At 41.2% G+C, this 17,456-nt stretch overlaps 1 protein-coding gene and 1 pseudogene across 13 annotated transcripts in view; both read left to right on the forward strand.

Annotated features, from left to right (window-relative positions):
* The window catches only part of CALD1 (caldesmon 1), a 188,924-nt gene that overhangs the window by 139,545 nt on the left and 31,923 nt on the right, over window positions 1–17,456 (forward strand). For 6 of the 13 annotated variants that reach the window (XM_030308483.1, XM_030308479.1, XM_030308478.1 and 3 more), the window contains 3 exons: window positions 9,390–9,536; window positions 12,865–13,813; window positions 15,099–15,173. In XM_030308483.1, the coding sequence (XP_030164343.1) occupies window positions 9,390–9,536; window positions 12,865–13,813; window positions 15,099–15,173 (1,171 nt within the window). The remainder of the gene's footprint in view (window positions 1–9,389; window positions 9,537–12,864; window positions 13,814–15,098; window positions 15,174–17,456) is intronic. The other 7 variants (XM_030308486.1, XM_032592453.1, XM_030308485.1 and 4 more) reach the window with 2 other exon arrangements.
* Window positions 2,113–2,206, forward strand: LOC115509503 (annotated as a pseudogene).

A 17,456-nucleotide genomic window follows, 5' to 3' on the forward strand; every position in this document is an offset into this window, starting at 1 on the left:
ATGAGTCTCTAAACTTAGGGGTCTGCAGACCATAGGGCAGGACCATTCTGGGAACTGTGTTCCCATAAGCCCTAAGTTAGCCATACAACCCAAGTCAGAATCAGAACTTACAGCACTCCCAGGTCTCTTCTAACCATACACGATCAGTCAGACCTGATGTATTTATTCAATAGGACATTGCAATCATAATGATGCTAAGAATCAGCTAGCTGCAGTAGTGTGCACAGATAAGTGAAGAGGTTTTTCTTTCACTGTCTGAGGTTTTTTTCTCCTGTGCAGCACATGTTTCCCCATCATGGTCTGTGGTTATAAAATGCATGTGATTATGGAATGTCACCGTTGTATAAAGCATATGGAAGGCAGGTGGTGATAGCTTGCATCGAGGACATATATAAGAACACTAAAGGCGGGGGGTCCTGGTTGGCTCAGTCGGTTAAGCATCAGATCCTGGTTTCGGTTCAGGTCATGACCTCACAGTTCCTGAGATCGAGCCCCACATCAGGCTCTGTGCTGTCAGTGCTGAGCCTGCTTGGGATTCTCTCTCTCCCTCTCTTTCTACCCCTCCCCTGCTCGCACGTGCATGCTCTCTATCAAAATAAATAAATAAACTTAAAAAGAAAAAACACTAAGTGATGTGGGCACACAATTTTACTATTGGGATCCAAAACTTCTGGTTGGTATGCAAACTTTAGTAATTCTCAAAAGCTGGGGGGGGGGGGGGGGCGGGTAGAGATGGGGTGAGAGAAGGGAAATAGATGGAATAGAGCATACCTCTCTTCCTGGGTAAATTCCTTCAGAGTAATATACTATTCCCATATATGCCCTCACCCTAGCAAAAGGCATACCACTGATATAGCAATGAATTATACAATGAAATTCAGCTTATTTTTACCTTCTTTCCCTACCAAAAAAGAAATATATATACATATATATAATATAAATATATACATACATAAAATAAATAATAAATTAAAATATATAATATATAAATGATAGATTAAAATATTTGTAAATATATATACTCTAAATCAAAGGAACTTTCTTTCATTCTATCATATATTAATTACTAACCAACCAATTGACTATTAGCTATTAATCCATTTCTAAACATATTCTGCCTTGAAAAAATATTTTTATTTTCTTGATTTTTCTTCTCCATTGTCATTTTTAATGCCTTTCTTTAAGGAATTCAAGGGAAGAACATTCAGAATTGGGCTTTATGTGCATTAAGTGAAACCACAACATTTTTTCAGACACCACATACAAACAAAATCATATTTAAGAGCCTGGAATGTTGCTATAAACCTCTTAACTTTCAAACATACAGTAAATCTGCAGGGCAAATATGAGTCATTTCAGTAGCATGGTCTTTCCCTCCTGATCACAGCATTGCCTGAGATTTTGCTAAGAGCTTTTGAGCAGTTCACAGAGCTGACTGGATACGTTTAAAGAATCTGCTTGCATTTTATATTCTGAAAGAAAATCACCAGGGTTTTTGGTACATGAAAAAGAATAATGAAAGTATGTATGAGTCATTTTGTCTCCTAATAGTTGATGAGTACATTTTCAACCCACATGAGGTTTTAACTCTTTAAGTTGGATCCCATATTAAGACCCAGGTTAAGACAATGACCTTAGCAGAACCAAGAACGAGGGAAATCAGAGAAAAGTAATTGACTAAGAAGTTGTTTTTCCTTGGGGTCTTCTCCTGGGTCTGGCCTATGTGGGGAGTGCAGAGCTACAGAAACCTGGGGATAGGACCGTGTTGGGGTTGAGTGTCTCAGTTACAACCTAGAATCGCCCTCTCAACCAGAGCTACCTTCTGTTGAACAGCTCCTTATATGAAAGTGAAAGTCGTGTGGGATGCAGGGAGGGGAGAGCGGATCTGAGGGTTCAGCCAACTATCTACTGGCCTACAAGTTATTGTGAATTTGCAAACAGCCAACTACTGGTAGGATTCCTTCTTTAAGGTGGTGAATTTATTCAGTCTGCTGGAACTTGAGATGCAGCATTCTCTTTTTAAAATATAGGAATGTGGCACAGACAGTTAAGGAAAACACAGAGGCTTGGAAACTGATCTGAACGGGAACCTCTCTAAATCTTTAATAAATAGTGCTCCCTTTTGCAGCACATATACTAAAACTACAATTATATAGAGAAGACTAGCATGGCCTCGCACAAGGAACATGAAGCGTTCCATATTAAAAACAAGCAAAAAAGTCTGAAATAAATAGGCCTCATCTTAGTGCCTTGAGCCTTTTATTTTCTCTTTAGTTTTCCTCACTTTACCTGTGGGTCTGTGTATGTATCTGCATGTGTGCTTATCAAGCATGAGGAATGTTGAAAACAAAAAAGGGTTAGGGGCGCCTGGTGACTCGGTTGAGCGTCTGACTTCAGCTCAGGTCATGATCTCACAGTTCATAGGTTCAAGCCCCATGTCAGGTTCTGTGCTAACAGCTAGAAACCTGGAGTCTGCTTCAGATTTTGTGTCTCCTTCTCTCTCCCTCCCTCCCCCACCTCTGAAAAATAAATAAACATTAAAAAAATTTTTATTAAAAAAAAGTTTGAAGGTGACAATTCAAAGTCTGCTCATTGGTGCTCTTGTAATCTCTTTCTGTACCCCAGTGGTTCTCTAGTGGTGAAGTTATTGATAGAGATTCCCAGGGGCACCTGGGTGGCTCAGTCAGTTGAACATCTGACTTCAACTCAGTTTTGTGGTTCATGAGTTCTAGACCCACATTGGGCTTGCTGCTGTCAGTGCAGAGCCCGCTTTGGATCCTCTGGTCCTCTGTTCCTTTTATGCTCTCTCAAGAATAAATAAACATGGAAGGAAGGAAGGAAGGAAGGAAGGAAGGAAGGAAGGAAGGAAAGGGAGATAAAGAGATTCCAAGATTCATATCCACACCAAGTATTTTCTGTAGTCTATTGTTTGATAAATAGCTACTTCAGGTATGAAAGACTATTCTTCAGATATATATAAATGCAGTGGTTTATAAGATACAGATTACCTTTTATGTATTGAATTTATAGACACTTTATACAGCATTTTATTAGTAAATAACAAAAATATGAGCAATTGTCATAATATCTTAATGTTTCTTGATATTTTAAAAGGATCCACATTCTTAAAATGTTAGAAACCACTGCTATACAAGATAGAGAAGATTCAATATTTTCTCTGGCCCTATCAGTTAGCAGTGGACTGTCTTAATGTATGTTGATCTGACTTGGTCATTTGAGGGGAAAGAGCATGGGAACTGTCACTAGGAGCAACTTGGAACTACTGTGAAGACCGATCCCACAGAATCTTTTATTTAAAAAAAATTTTTTTAACGTTTATTTATTTTTGAGAGACAGAGAGAGACAGAGCGTGAGCAGGGGAGGGGTGGAGAGAGAGGGAGACACAGAATCTGAAGCAGCTCCAGGCTCTGAGCTGTCAGCACAGAGCCCGATGCAGGGCTCGAACCCGTGAACTGGTAGGTCAAGACCTGAGCCACTCAGGCACCCCAGAATCTTAAATTTAAATGAACATATACTATTCCACTTCCCAGTATCTGCCCTATAAAAACACAGGGGTACAACAGTGCTGTATCCAATAGAGAAAAACTAGGAAAAATCCAAATGTAGGGCAATAGGAAATGGTTAAATAAACTGGGATCCTGTGTAGTAGATGACTGAGAATAAGTTATATCTTGGTGAACTGATTTAGAAAATCATCAAATATATTATTAAATTTTTTTGAATTGCAAAATAATTATATATACCATGTATGTAAAAAAAAAAAATACAGTAGCAAGATTGCACATCCAAACTTGATTAACTGTGTGGCTAACCAGAGTAGTATTGTGACTATCAACATAAAATAAGTAAATTTGTACTCATTATAGACTCACCCATGCTTCTTTTTCATTCTCTCCAGGTCTCTAATCCTAAACATGTAATGAAGTCAACTCCCTCCCCCTCCACAAAAAATGGTTACTGCTTTTTCTTATTTTATTTTTGAACATGATGTCCTGATAAGAGATCTTGTTTTGTTAATAAAATACATTGCCAGCATTTTTACTTGAAAACTTTAAGGATGCACTGTGGTCTTAACTCAGAAAGTAGCAAAATGGAAGAAAAGACAAAATGAAAGGAGATAGGGGTAATGCTCTTCAAACTGTGGGGAACACAGGGTAAAAACAAAATGAAACAGCCTATACTATAGGTGAAATTCTAAGAATTTTGTCAATGTTGTGCAAGTCTTGAGAAATATTTTATGGGGACGAGAGGGTGAGAGGAGCCCAGGGGCAAGATGAAAACTAGTGCCTCGCCCCAGTGTCTTACTACGGAAGCTTCCCCACTTCCTCTTTCTCTCATCTAGTATACACTGAGACCCTGGCCCGTCCAAATGTAGACCCCGATTCTCAGTGATTTCCTTATGTGCCATTCTTCAGTACTTCTCTTTGTTTGCACTTTCTGTCTAAAAGGCACGGCATGTAACATGATTATCTTGTTACTTGGATATACTGAGGCTCTTGAGCTCTAGCGGTAAAAACTTAAATCGTCTTTGGTGCGAAAGCCACAGCATTCCAAGAAAGTTTTCCCACTTCAGAATCCTGTTTTTTCTTTTAACACCAGAGACTTTAAGCTGGTGGTTCTGGGAATGAAAGAAAAGCCAGCCCTCTCTACTTTTTTCATACCACTGACACAATCAAATAACATCATGTAATTTTTATGGACTTCTGAGATTTTTTAACACTTATTCACACACACACACACACACACACACACACACACACACACACTCCTTTCCAAATATTTGATGAGCCATTTTGCTACCAACAGCACTGGCCTTCCTGCAGCAGAGCCGATCATATTATCACGAGGTGCTTTCCAAGAGATGAGCGAAGGTAGTTAGCAAGAAACAAAGCATAGTACTCCAGAGTAAACCTGCTTCCACCCAGCGTGGAAATGATGTATGCTGGCCAATCAGAAATTTTTATTTAATAGAGGTGCCTTAGCTATCATTTGGGAATTACCAGTATTTTAGAAGAATAGATCGGGGTCGCCTGGGTGGCTCAGTTGGTTAAGCATCCGACTTCGGTTCAGGTCATGGTCTCACGGTCTGTGAGTTCGAGCCTCGTGTCAGGCTGTGTGCTGACAGCTCAGAGACTGGAGCCTGCTTTGGATTCTGTGTCTCCGTCTCTCTCTCTCTCTCTCTCTCTCTCTCTCTCTCTCTCTCTCAAAAACAAACATTAAAAAAAAATTTTTAAAGAAGAATGGATTTCAACAAAATGGTTAAATCTCCAGTAAACATAGTTTAATCGTTCTCAGATGATTCAGGGGAATCATGAGTCCCACATTCCCAAGACATCTGGGAACGGTGGTTGTCTCTGCAGAGTGCAGAACACCATTAGACTGGTCAGTGCCGGCATCTGGTGAGGTTTCACAGAAGGAACAAAGGGATTGGTACCCTTTTATTACAATCCAGTGGGCAGTTAGATATGATTTTTACTAGTCAGCAGCATTTCAAATATGTTTAAATCTGGTGTGTGGGAAATGAGAAATGTTAACATTTTGTTGTTATCTCAGTATATAAATCAGGATCCTCTTAAATTCTGAAATGCTAGCTTCTGAGAATTCTTCCTGGATAAATTGTTGAACAAGTGACAAAGTATATCTAGAATGATGTCCTTTGCGGCCTCATTAATAAGACCATAAAGTTGGAAAAATCTTAACTGTCCATCTGTAGATAATAGGTTATATTATAGTTACATCCGTGTAACTACTATGCACATCTATACATAGAGTACTGTGTTGCTATTGAAAATTATATTTGGCTAATGTGCTGAAAACAGTCACAAATAAAGTACAGAAACCATTTACGAAATGATAGGTATCACACAATCCCACTTCGTTAACAGTAAAGGTATCTGTGTGTGCATAACAAGATGTCTGGTAAAATACATCGGATATCATTGGTGCCCATGTCTGATATGGACATATCAGGTAAGGTGTGATAAGGGAGCTGATTTTCACTTTCTCTTTTATACATCTGCTCTTGTCTGGTTGAAGCAAATAAGAAATGTAGGTTACTTTTAGAATCCGAAAAAAATGAAACAAATTAAGTTGTCCGTTTTGAAAGAAAAGCAATGAACCTGTGGTAGTAGTGTGAAGGGTAAGCTGCTATGAGAGAGGCCTAAAAGCTAAGAAACTACTGAGGCTCATGGAGGGAGTGTCAGAGTTGAGGAATTTCCACACATACCCAGTCATTGGCACACTTGACTTATAAAGTCAAGTGGTTAGGTGTGCCCGAAGGGCTCCGTCAGTTAAGTGTCTGACTCTTGGTTTTGGCTCAGGTCGTGAACTCACGGCTTCACATGTTCACACCCCGCATCAGGCTCTACGCTGGCAACATGGAGCCTGCTTGGCATTCTCTCTCTCTCCCTCTCTCGCTGCCCCTCCCCTGCTCATGCTGTCTCTGTCTCTCTCGAAATAAATTAACAAACTTCAATAAGTTTAATAAACTTTACCAACAATAGTAAATAATTAATAAACTTTACTGATAAAGTTTAGTAAATAAAGTCATATGGTCTGTGACTAAGCCAGCAACAGGGCATGTTGTGATTTAAAATGCCAGGAAAGCCTTTTGGCTCCTCGTTTGTTTTTAACTTTGAAAACGACTTTAATATGTTTCTTTATTAGTGCTCATAACAGATCCTTAAAAATCTAGCCCTGGTAACTGTGGATGCTAGGCAAGGAGCTACCAAGGTGGGGTACCAAGAGTACCAAGCGAGAAGAGCTAGAAGAGACCTAGGGTGGTCCAGTTGTCAGGCCACTCCTCCGAGGAGAAATCCAAGCCGAAGAAAGGTTGAGTGTGGCCTGGGCCGGATAGACAGCAAATGTAGTTCACGCCAGAGGTGCAAGCCAGCAACTTCCAGCCATGAAGCACGTTGGGTAGGCGGGAGGAGGAAGGCAGTAACATCTCAAATCGTTCCAGTAGAGTGGGAAGCTGAGGGCCTCACGCGAGGTTCCATTTAGGACAAGTAGGGGTGAGGGGGCTTGTTTCCAGCACAGGGTGTCTCAGATGGGGCTTATATGTCTCTTGCTTGTTTTGGAAAAGAAAGGCCCCAGGTAGTAGCCAAGACCTCACGGCTGATGGAGAAACGCAGAAGAGCAAATCAAGCCTTTCTGTTTGATTAGCTTGGGAAGCACTTATTAAGGACTCATTCTCCCTGCTGTGGTTAAAGCTGTCTACTGAGAGAGCCAAAGGAATATTAGGCCAAGAATCTGAAGACCGAAGCCAAACCACTGGGAAGGGCTTCTGACTGCAAACTACAATGTGATTGAATTAGAAAAGAACATTCGATTCATGTCATGCTGTCACCTCAAATTCAACAAGTCTAAAATTGAACTCATCTTTCCTCACAAAGCAGCTCCTCAGCTGAACTTCCCCAGTAACAACAAAATACTGCACTGTAGAACGCCTTACAGTGACATGTCCAGATTTCATCTGATTGTCACACACTCACAGGTGAGGGAGTTTAACTCAGGTTAAAGGGCCACAAGCTAGTAGGAGACCAGTTCTAGAAACCAGGTTTGCTGAGTCCTACCCTAGTCATCTTTCAACTACATCACGTCACCCTTCGCTCCATATCTATAGAAATAAACCAGTCAGTTTCATAGAATTACTGTGACATTTTATTTGTATTGGCATTTGAATATTGCACACCAGCAGATTTTAGTAAGTATGAAGTCAGATTTTCTGCAGTAACAAAGGACAAACCAACCAAACTTTGGAATTGTTAATCTTGTTTTTTTTAGGTGAAAAACATTCATAGCATTCGTGTTTTTTTTTTAAGTTTATTTACTTATTTTGAGAGAGACAGAGACAGCATGAGCAGGGGAAGGGCAGAGAGAGAGAGAGAGAGAGAGAGAGAGAGAGAATCCCAAGCAGTTTCTGTTCTGTCAGTGCAGAGCCCAACGCATGGCTCAAACTCCCAAAACTGTGAGATCATGACCTGAGCTGAAACTGAGAGTTGGACGTTTAACCAACTGAACCACCCAGGCACCCCCATAGCATTCATATTATTGAAGTCAAAAGATAGAAACGATGAAATAAAGTGCTGGATCTAGGCCTTAAAATGTCTCATTTGTAATCTTACGTAAGCAAACCATCATCAGTTATAGTAGGTTTGTATCGTTGGTACAAATCATATGGTTCTGCTGTTTTATTTTCTTCCATTTGTAAATTATTTTAGGTTTGTCATTGTATAAGAATTATAAGCATGAAATGTTTACATATCTGGATTTCTATGTGTAGATATGTAAGTAACATTGTAATAAGAGCACTTTAACTCCCTAGTATAAAAAGTAGCCCACTGCTCAATGCAGCTTCATCCCAACCCAAGGACCCGTCAGGCCACCTTGGCCCTGGGCCAGCCGGCCTACCCCTGCCTTCCTGGCACTCTGTATCTCAGTATGTGTTACTCCCTCACAAGTAGCCAAGGTGACCATACGGGTCATTTCCTCTTGAGTTTGGACATCTGTCGTTCCCCAGCTCCGGTTCTTTATTTGGGAAGAAAGAAGTATTAACAGAAATGGATGTAACATAGTGATAGTGATTGTATAATTTCCCTAACGTCTATGTGTGCAAAGCTCTCCGTGCCTTTTCTGCCCACCTCAGCCCTTAGGTTTCTATCTATGTGTACACCTATGAGCTACCATGATGTGCCCACCATATGGCTGGTAGAATTCTAATGCATGTTTTAGAGCAAAGGAGGAGGACTCTTAGGGAGCCACACTGACTTTGAAGCCATCCTGTCAGTTGTCAATAACGCCTTCCTTCTCCATTGAAAAGGAACTGAAAGGAAAAAATAAAATCCAAGCAAACAGAGTACCCTACTCTGGATTTTAATTTGCAGTTTGGGCTTATTAATGCCAAAATATGGGTTTGATAACTTGACTCTTTTCTGTTCTTTGTGACAGTATCTACACAAATAATTCATACAACATCCTGAATCTTTTCAATAAGTGTTTTGATTATTTTTGGTTCAGTGCTTTGGATTTCTGCTCCTAAATCTTAAAAGGCTAGTAATGAGCTTAATGAAGAAATCTAAATATGCTACCCCACAGTTTCCTGCACAGCCCACTTTTGTGTAGATTTTTTCAGTTTAAGCTGTCATTTGATCATTGTAAATTGTCCTCTAGCGGACTCCTGCTTTTCAGATACTTAAAAGTTTGAAAGCCATTCTGATCAAGTGTCTATGGAACGGAACGATCCATTTAGAGCTCTGTGGTTCAGTCAGTGGTCAAGCCCAGGAAAGGACTCAGGGCTGATCCTGCAAAGAAGCATTGAGATGGTCAGCAGCTGGCGCACTCAAGAGGTTGTCTTCACGATGTTGCAGGATCGCCTACCAGAGGAACGACGACGATGAGGAGGAGGCTGCCCGGGAGCGGCGCCGCCGTGCCCGGCAGGAGAGGCTGCGGCAGAAGCAAGAGGAAGAATCCTTGGGACAGGTGACCGACCAGGTGGAGGTTAATGCCCAGAACAGGTACTGTCCTCTTTGAAATGGAGAATGCCTAAGGTACTTCTTAGCCTGCCTGATGAATGGAACGTGTTGGGCAAAGCATTCCCTTCTCAGCCCAGCTCCACTCTTTTCCAGTCTAACTTGCTCAGTCATTTTTTGGTTATTGTAGGCACCTAATCAGATTGAACAGTCAAACTGATGTGGACATTCAGACACCACTGCTCCTTTCTCTTCCCCTATCCCATCCCCTAAACACACCCCAATTGAAGTGTTTTATTTTATTTTATAATTTAGCAATCTTTTTATTTACTAAATACAATGGGCTACATCTTTAAATAAGGAAGACTATTTACATTTATTCTTTAGAGTATCGATACCTGTTTTGAACTGAAGATTTATTAGCTTTCTAGTCCTTTGTGCCTACCAGCAGCAAATAGAACTTGAATTTTTAAAGTAGACATGAATTGCAAATGTCTTATTTTTCCTGATATACAGCCTGAATCAGTATTCTCTAATCACTACGATATTCAGCAAGGTGCAGAATCCTACTTAATGTAATGTAATTATTCGAAAAAGCTTACGAGTTTACTAGCACATTTTTTCCTATACAGGCCTTGGTAGTGACCAGAACAGTGGAGAACCCTTACTAGGTTCAACTTCTTCCAAATGGATCTTTACAGGTTTGCACATATAAGGTCACCTGGTTCATTACGCCACTTGCTAATATATGTAATTTATATGCCCCAAGGCAAAAAAAAAAGATGAGAATATTTTGGGGTCGGGATAGAGAGAAAAATTAATTTTTATTTTAATAATACAGTTCCTTTAAGCCCATCTATATAGAAAATCTGAAGGAAAACAGGTCTGACCTCTTTACCCTAAATATGAGCAGGTACATGGATTTCTGAAAGTCTTAAATTCTGTCAAGCAGAATGGATTCAATAAGGAAACCTACCGGTTAGGTGGAGAGACAGAGACCTTGTTTCTTGGTAAGAAGCTCCTAATTAGGGAGGAAATACAGCAAAGGGGTTGTGGGTATGTTCGCTGCCTGGCTCTGAATTCCACCTTGGCCTTTCCCTGTTAAACAGACATGAAAATCATACCTTTCTCTTAGGAATGTTGTTAAATTTAAGTGAGATTATAATACACATAAAACACACAGTGCCTTGCATATGATAAGCACCTAATTTTAACTATTATCAGGAAAATGGTATCAGAGCTTTACAGAGGAGGCCTACATAGTCATCGCTGCCTTTTCTATCCTCAAACTGAAGGGGAAGGGAAAGAAAAAGTTTTTAAATGGCATTTTGAGGCCCCTTCCTGAATCTGGTTATTAGTGAGTGATCAACAGTGGCTTAAAAGTTACTAGTTACTAGTCGTGTTCTTGCTTTTAAAATCTTCCTTCTACTTGGGCTTCTCTTCTTTTTTCATTTACTAGTAGTAGTTATTTCATGCTGTTGATCGATTCACAAATCCTTCTTTTTCATTAAAGTACATCCAGGTCTGAGAACCTATCATTCATCTCTGACATATTAATTATCCACAAGAAGAATTAGTGTTCTCCTTGGGGCTGAGCAACCCTGAGTGGTACGTAACTTCTACTGACGGTCGCTGTTGTGATTTGCAAATAGGCAAAGAAAGATCCAGTAGAATCTGTTCGTCTCTTAACTCAAGAGTACTTTCATCTAGCTGACACTTCGGAATTTGCAGTACCTTTTAAAAATCGTTTGAATTCAGTTGATCCAAAGTTCCTTACATGTAGATTTTCCCCTTAAATTCTAAACTGTTTGTATTTTTAGGGAAATTTAATGCATATATGTCTAATTCATGTAGACAGTGTCCTACAGCAGCGGTTAAAGCCAAGAAAGTCTAAAATCCAGCCTTTACTCTGCCATTTCTTATTGTTAAATGTGAAATGTGGTTTTTTTTCAAAATTAAGTGGACTTGAACTTCAGAAGGGCCCAGTTCAGTATGAACCATGAAATTTAATGGAGTCTCTAAACATAGCAAGACCTACTCTTCCAACTCTGGTCACAATTTCTGATATCACATAACTGGCTGTTTCCTGCCGGTGGAGACCAACAGCCCTGGCTTGAACTGTAACAATGAGTGTGGTGATGGATATGTTACAGTCTGGTTTTTTGAGATTTTCTTTCCTTTTTTAGCAAACATCAAATTTAACTATTTTTTATCAACTATAGAGAAAGAAGGGCAAGAGACCCTTTGTTCATGGAAATCTTGACAAAGAATTTAGATGGTGTATGTATTAGGGTAATATCAGCCACCATAACAATGAGCCCCAAATTTTAGTAATTTAATGCAGCAACATAAATGAGTCCAATGTGGGTTTTTCTGAGTAGTAAATAGAACTGATCACCAACTAGCTTTCCTTTTGTGACTCTGTCTACTCCTGGGGCTTTGAGGTTTTCTGATCAAGTCATCAGACAGAGATGGAAGAGGATGTGCTTCTGCTGCTTAATAGTCTTGGTCTAGACATATCACTTATGCTCACACTCAATTGGAAATTATTGGTCACATGGTTCCACCTAGATGCAAGGAAGAGTGGAGGGCAAGAAATATAATCCTTGACTGGTAGTCACCTCCCCGTGACAATGGAAGGAGGAGCATGAATTGTGGTGGACAGTTAGATGTCCCTACCATGAGGGTCACTGGCATTAGTATAGCATCCCCACACTGTAAGGTACACCTGCTTCCTTTCCAAATGCCTTATGCCCCACAGATCCAGCTCAAGAATTCTAGATGACTTGGTAATATGTGGAATACTACGTGATACTACAAGAATTCCTTCATTTCTCAGTTTGGTCCTTGTCTTAGTTTGAGTTGTCCAGGAAGCAGATTCTGGAGCAAAAAGATTTAAACACAGGCAGTTCATTTGTGAAATGATCCCAGGAAACACTGGCAGCAATGTGGGAAAGTGAAACAGGGAAGGAAAAGCAACCAAATAAAGGTTTCATTGCCAAGCAAGTTACCGCTGCTGGGATCTGGAGCTCAACTCCCCTGGGAGACTCAGAGATCCCGTGCAACAAGGCACCTCACAGTTATTCAACTCAAGAGGCGAGGGAGCCGAGGTATTTATACACTAATGCTCATCCATTTTCGCTTGACGGCTGGCATAGTAGAGTAGACTCCAGTGGCCAGAGAAGGACTAAGGGCAAAGGCACTCACGTGCTGTCTGCTGAAAGTCCGGCAGGCACGTACTGTTATGATACTATCCGAAGGGATATCCTGGGTGCACGTGCGCCTGGTACCGCGAGCATCTGTTCCGGTGTGGGTCAGGCTACGAGAATCCAGCTGACCAGCTGACCCAAGCTGTCTTGTTTCTCTTGTACAGTGTGGCCGATGAGGAGGTCAAGACAACCACCTCAAACACCCAGGTGGAGGGTGATGACGAGGCCGCGTTCCTGGAGCGCCTGGCTCGGCGGGAGGAAAGACGCCAAAAACGCCTTCAGGAAGCACTGGAACGGCAGAAGGAGTTCGACCCAACCATCACAGACGCAGGCTTGTCGCTACCGAGCAGAAGAACGCAGAACAACACCGCCGAAAACGAAGCTGCAGAGAAGGAAGAAAAAAGTGACCGTCGCCAAGAAAGATACGAGCTAGAGGAGACAGAAATAGTCACAAAGTCCTATCAGAAGAATGACTGGAGGGACACTGAGGAGAAAAAGAAGGAAGAAAAGGAAAAGGAGGAAGAGGAGGAAGAGAAGCCAAAGCAGGGGAGCCCTGAAGAAAATCAGGTAGAGGGGCCGGTAGAAGACAGAACAACAGAAACCGTGGCAATGCCGTTGACAACTGGGCAGACCAGTGCAGAAGAGCCTCAAACAGAGGGGGAGGGGGAGCAGGGGTCAGAAGAGGCCGCCCATCGTGAAAGGAGGGAGAGGGAAGAAAAGGAGAGAGCCGAGGCAGAGAGGGCCAGGCTGGAAGCAGAAGAAAGAGAAAGAATGAAAGCTGAGGAAGAACAAAGGGTAGCGGAGGAGAAAGCAAGAATTGAAGCAGAAGAAAGAGCAGCTGCCCAAGAGAGAGAAAGGAGGGAGGCGGCCGAGAGGGAGAGGGCTAAGGAGGAAGAGAGAAGAGCAGAGGAGGAGAGGCAGCGGGCAAAGGCGGAGGAAGAACAGAAAGCTAAGCTAGAAGAGCAAAAACGCCAGCAGCTAGAAGAGAACAGAAGAGAAATGCAAGAGAAAAAGCAGAAAGGGGAAAAGGTAGACGAGAAAATAGAAGGGAAACGGGTAAATGAAAAGAAAGTACAAGAAGATAAACTTCAGACAGCTGTCCAAAAGAAACAGGTACAGTAAACATTTTGCACCAAACGTGTGATGCCTGTGACTTACGAGAAATGTAATGCACATCAGACTTGGGACCGAGGCACGTTCCTGCAGCCCCGCGTGCTTGCCCGTTTGGCAAGCCGTTCATTTTTTTCGGCCATAGCAATAGGTGAGCACAAAGCAATTGATCGATGGTTAAATATTCAATCAACCAAATTTACCAGCCAGAGAGAAATTAATTGCTCTGTGCTTGCTAGTTGCAAATACCAGAAAAATGAACTAACCCAAAGATGATAAATGTGGCGGTGCTGTGTTGACTTCTAATTCTGCACCTGCATCTAAATTCATTCCTATTAACAACTTACCTCTCTCCATAGGTCTACATGAGGCAAGAGGACCATAACTCCTCCCCATACCCACGTGTTTGGCATTTAATTAAAAATTATATTTTAAAAATTGGGGTGGGAAAGGTGACATAAAGAATCACGGTCAGAAATTTCATCTTGAGAAGGCAAAAATAACCCCCTTGAAATCAGCTGGCAGTGAAGGAGGGAAAGGAGCCAATTTGGAACTTTCATTAAAAATATGTCAAAACCATGATTTGCCATCATGTAGACCTGAACTTAATGTGGACTTGCAGAAAGCCATTCATCTGGGGTGGTATCAGTTTATAACTGACTGGTAATTAAGGGCATACATTTTACTGCTTTTGCCATCTGGATGACACAAATAAATTCATGTCGCCTGAGAAGGGTGGAAAGGGGGGCGAGGGGAATGTTTGCAAACCGTGAAAGATGTTTTTCTGTCTGCAAGCCTGCATTGAAAGCACTGTACCTAACCACCACCTGCATCCCCGCCTACCCCTACCACACACGCACACAAAAGAAAGAAAAAAGAGATGCTTGCACATTCACCTCTGCAGAGAGAACTCCCCATCACTAAGTCTGCATGGTGCTGAAGTTGTCTTTCATTCCTGCTCATCACACGGGGCTCGTGACCACAGCTACATTTGGGACAATCAGAAACGAGATGCACCAAACCACACACGAGGTTTGTAAACACGCATAAGGACCACCAGGTCACGCTAGAGTCCAGGGCGCACACTGGCAGGCACACGAGAAAAAACTTTGGTGGAAAGAAACCATCCCACGTTGCTGTTTAGAATCACTGACACCAAGGGTTATGTGAGCACTGAGTCAGCAAAATCGCAAGGCACGAGCAAAGTGACCTGAGCACCCTCTCACTCTTGTAAGCCAGAAAGGGCTTCTTTTAAACGAGTGACCTTGCCACTCTTGAACATAAAAAGGAAGAAGAAAAGGGGGCCAAAGCACAAGCTAAAAGAGAAAAGTCCCAAGAAGACAAGCCTACCTTCAAAAAAGAGGTAAATATTATTGACAAATGACCTAATCATGAAGCAACCGAGAGCAGTGTTGCATGACATTTCATGTCTGCTGATCTCAAAACTATAACCTGTGATCCAGGGTTTTTCAAGCTATGGCTTGACTTCATGATTCATTGAATGGTAACATCAACTTCGAACATCTCAAAAGTAATTGAATGTGTCAATGGGCATTTTAAAAAAATGAAATCAAACAGAAGATATCAGAGGGCATTCTAAGCAGAATTACATCATGATTTAAATTGTCCTTCCTGTGAGTCACAGAAAGCTTGAAAAACACTGCTCTGATCAGTTTTTCCCACTTTCTCCACCTCTATGTGTATTGTTTTCTCCTTGAACCATCCTACTTTCATTTCAATTATGGAATATTTCCAACTGGCTTCGATTAATGATTTAACTTTCCAAAGGAAAAACACCCCCCCCCCCACGTCTCAGTTAACACATTTGATGCACTGAAGGTGGTATTTGGTTTTCAAAAGAAAAGTCTGGCAAAATGTTCTGCATTACATTTCTGAGGCACACACAGGAGCTGGTGCCAGGGTGTTTGACTGTAGGTAAGTAAACGAGTCAGTGGAGCAGAGGCTGCCGCACAGAGGATGTCATTACCCCCGACAGAATCAAAACGCCACATCAGAAAGCCTGACCTCATCTTAACCATTGTGTTTATGTTAGCCCCAAGTAATCCTAAAAATTGTGACAGCATCTAGTAAATTCAAAGTACTTAAACGTGGTAGAAGGAAATGATCAAGGGGAGGAAGATTTGAATTTCTTTGCCCATGGAACTGAGCTGTCACTCTAGAGGGCCAGCTCCAATGGACTCTTGCTGTACTTCTCTGCCCATTATGCATCTATCAAGAAACAGAAAAATCCATATTTAGAAAATTACATGAGAGGTGGTTATTTGCTTAAATGCTTTTTTTCATAAGACTCACAGAAAATATAAGAACCCCTAGATCATGTTATATTTATTTGGGTTAAGATGTGTGTACCTTCCTGTTTCTCATAGAACTTGTGGTGGCTTGGGAGTAAAAACTGAATGCATGAACCCGCCCATCTAAAGGAAGGTGGAAGCAGAAATGCTAAGAACTAGGAAGCTGAATTTGGCTCCAATGAGGCAGCTAAGGAAATGGTTGAATATGGTGGGAAGTGCTGTTCTCGTTTTCTGGCAGAACAACACCTACAGATTCATCTAAAAACAAAAAAAAGTGAAAGTTACTTGAAACTTGAAACAGAAATGGGCCACATGGGCTCTTCCGTCGAGCTGGTGTTTTGTGGGGAATATCTTCACAGAAGGAAGAGGGCATAAAGTCAGAATTCAGTGATTAAGTCTGTGTGGGGGAGGAGAAGCTGAAAGAGTGCTGTGTGGATTCTGTATTTAAAATTTAATTCGCTTTACTAAGATGTGATTTGTTTTTAATCACCAGAACATTCTATGTCTGTATGTTGTGCCTGTGAGCAAGAAAGGATTCATGAGTGGCCACCCAAATCATCCCTCTGCCTCTGTCCAGAGAAAACCCCAGTCCGATAATGTCGGCGGTATAACCATCTCAGACCTGCCCCTTTCTCAGTTTGTCCTACACCCCATTTTAGAGTCCCAAAACTTTTGGCCTCTTTTTTTACACAAGGCCAGATTAGCCACTCAACCCAGGCTAAAAAAAAAAAAAAAAAAAAAAAAAAAAAAATCTGGCATTCCTGCTTTAACAATGCACACGTAAATCACTGGTTGAATGACTAGTTGCATGGTTACTTTATGTAAACAACTTTGAATTCTATTTTACATGATTTAGCCATTTCAAACACCCTCCTCCGTTTTTTTTCTTTTTGTTAAAAAAAAAACAAAATAAAAAAATGTCCTTTCAAGGAGAGCTATGTGGGTAAACACAAATATCACATGAGACTTCTTAGAGAAAACATTTCCAGAAGTCACTCCAGTACCTTAGAAAAAACTGTCTTTCTACCCCTGCAGCCCTGCAGTTTTAGCTGTTTGTGGTGACGGATCACAGAACATCACCAGCCTTGAAATGTTAACTTAGCTTTCTTTTTCTCCTCTCCAACTATAAAATGCCTCTTTTTAGTTCTTCACCCCAGAGCTCTTTTCTTTTTTTTTTTTCCTTTTTTTTTTTTTTTTTTTGTTCTTTTCCTGGCCTCTAACAGAAAACCAGCTTACAGCAGAGTTGTTCATATGATATTGAAATAGATATTCCTGTCATACACCAAAGTTCCCCAAACATAGGTGTGCATACAAATCCCTGGAATCTTATGAAA

This window comes from Lynx canadensis, chromosome A2 (genome assembly GCF_007474595.2).
Source record: "Lynx canadensis isolate LIC74 chromosome A2, mLynCan4.pri.v2, whole genome shotgun sequence".
NCBI lineage: Eukaryota > Metazoa > Chordata > Mammalia > Carnivora > Felidae > Lynx > Lynx canadensis.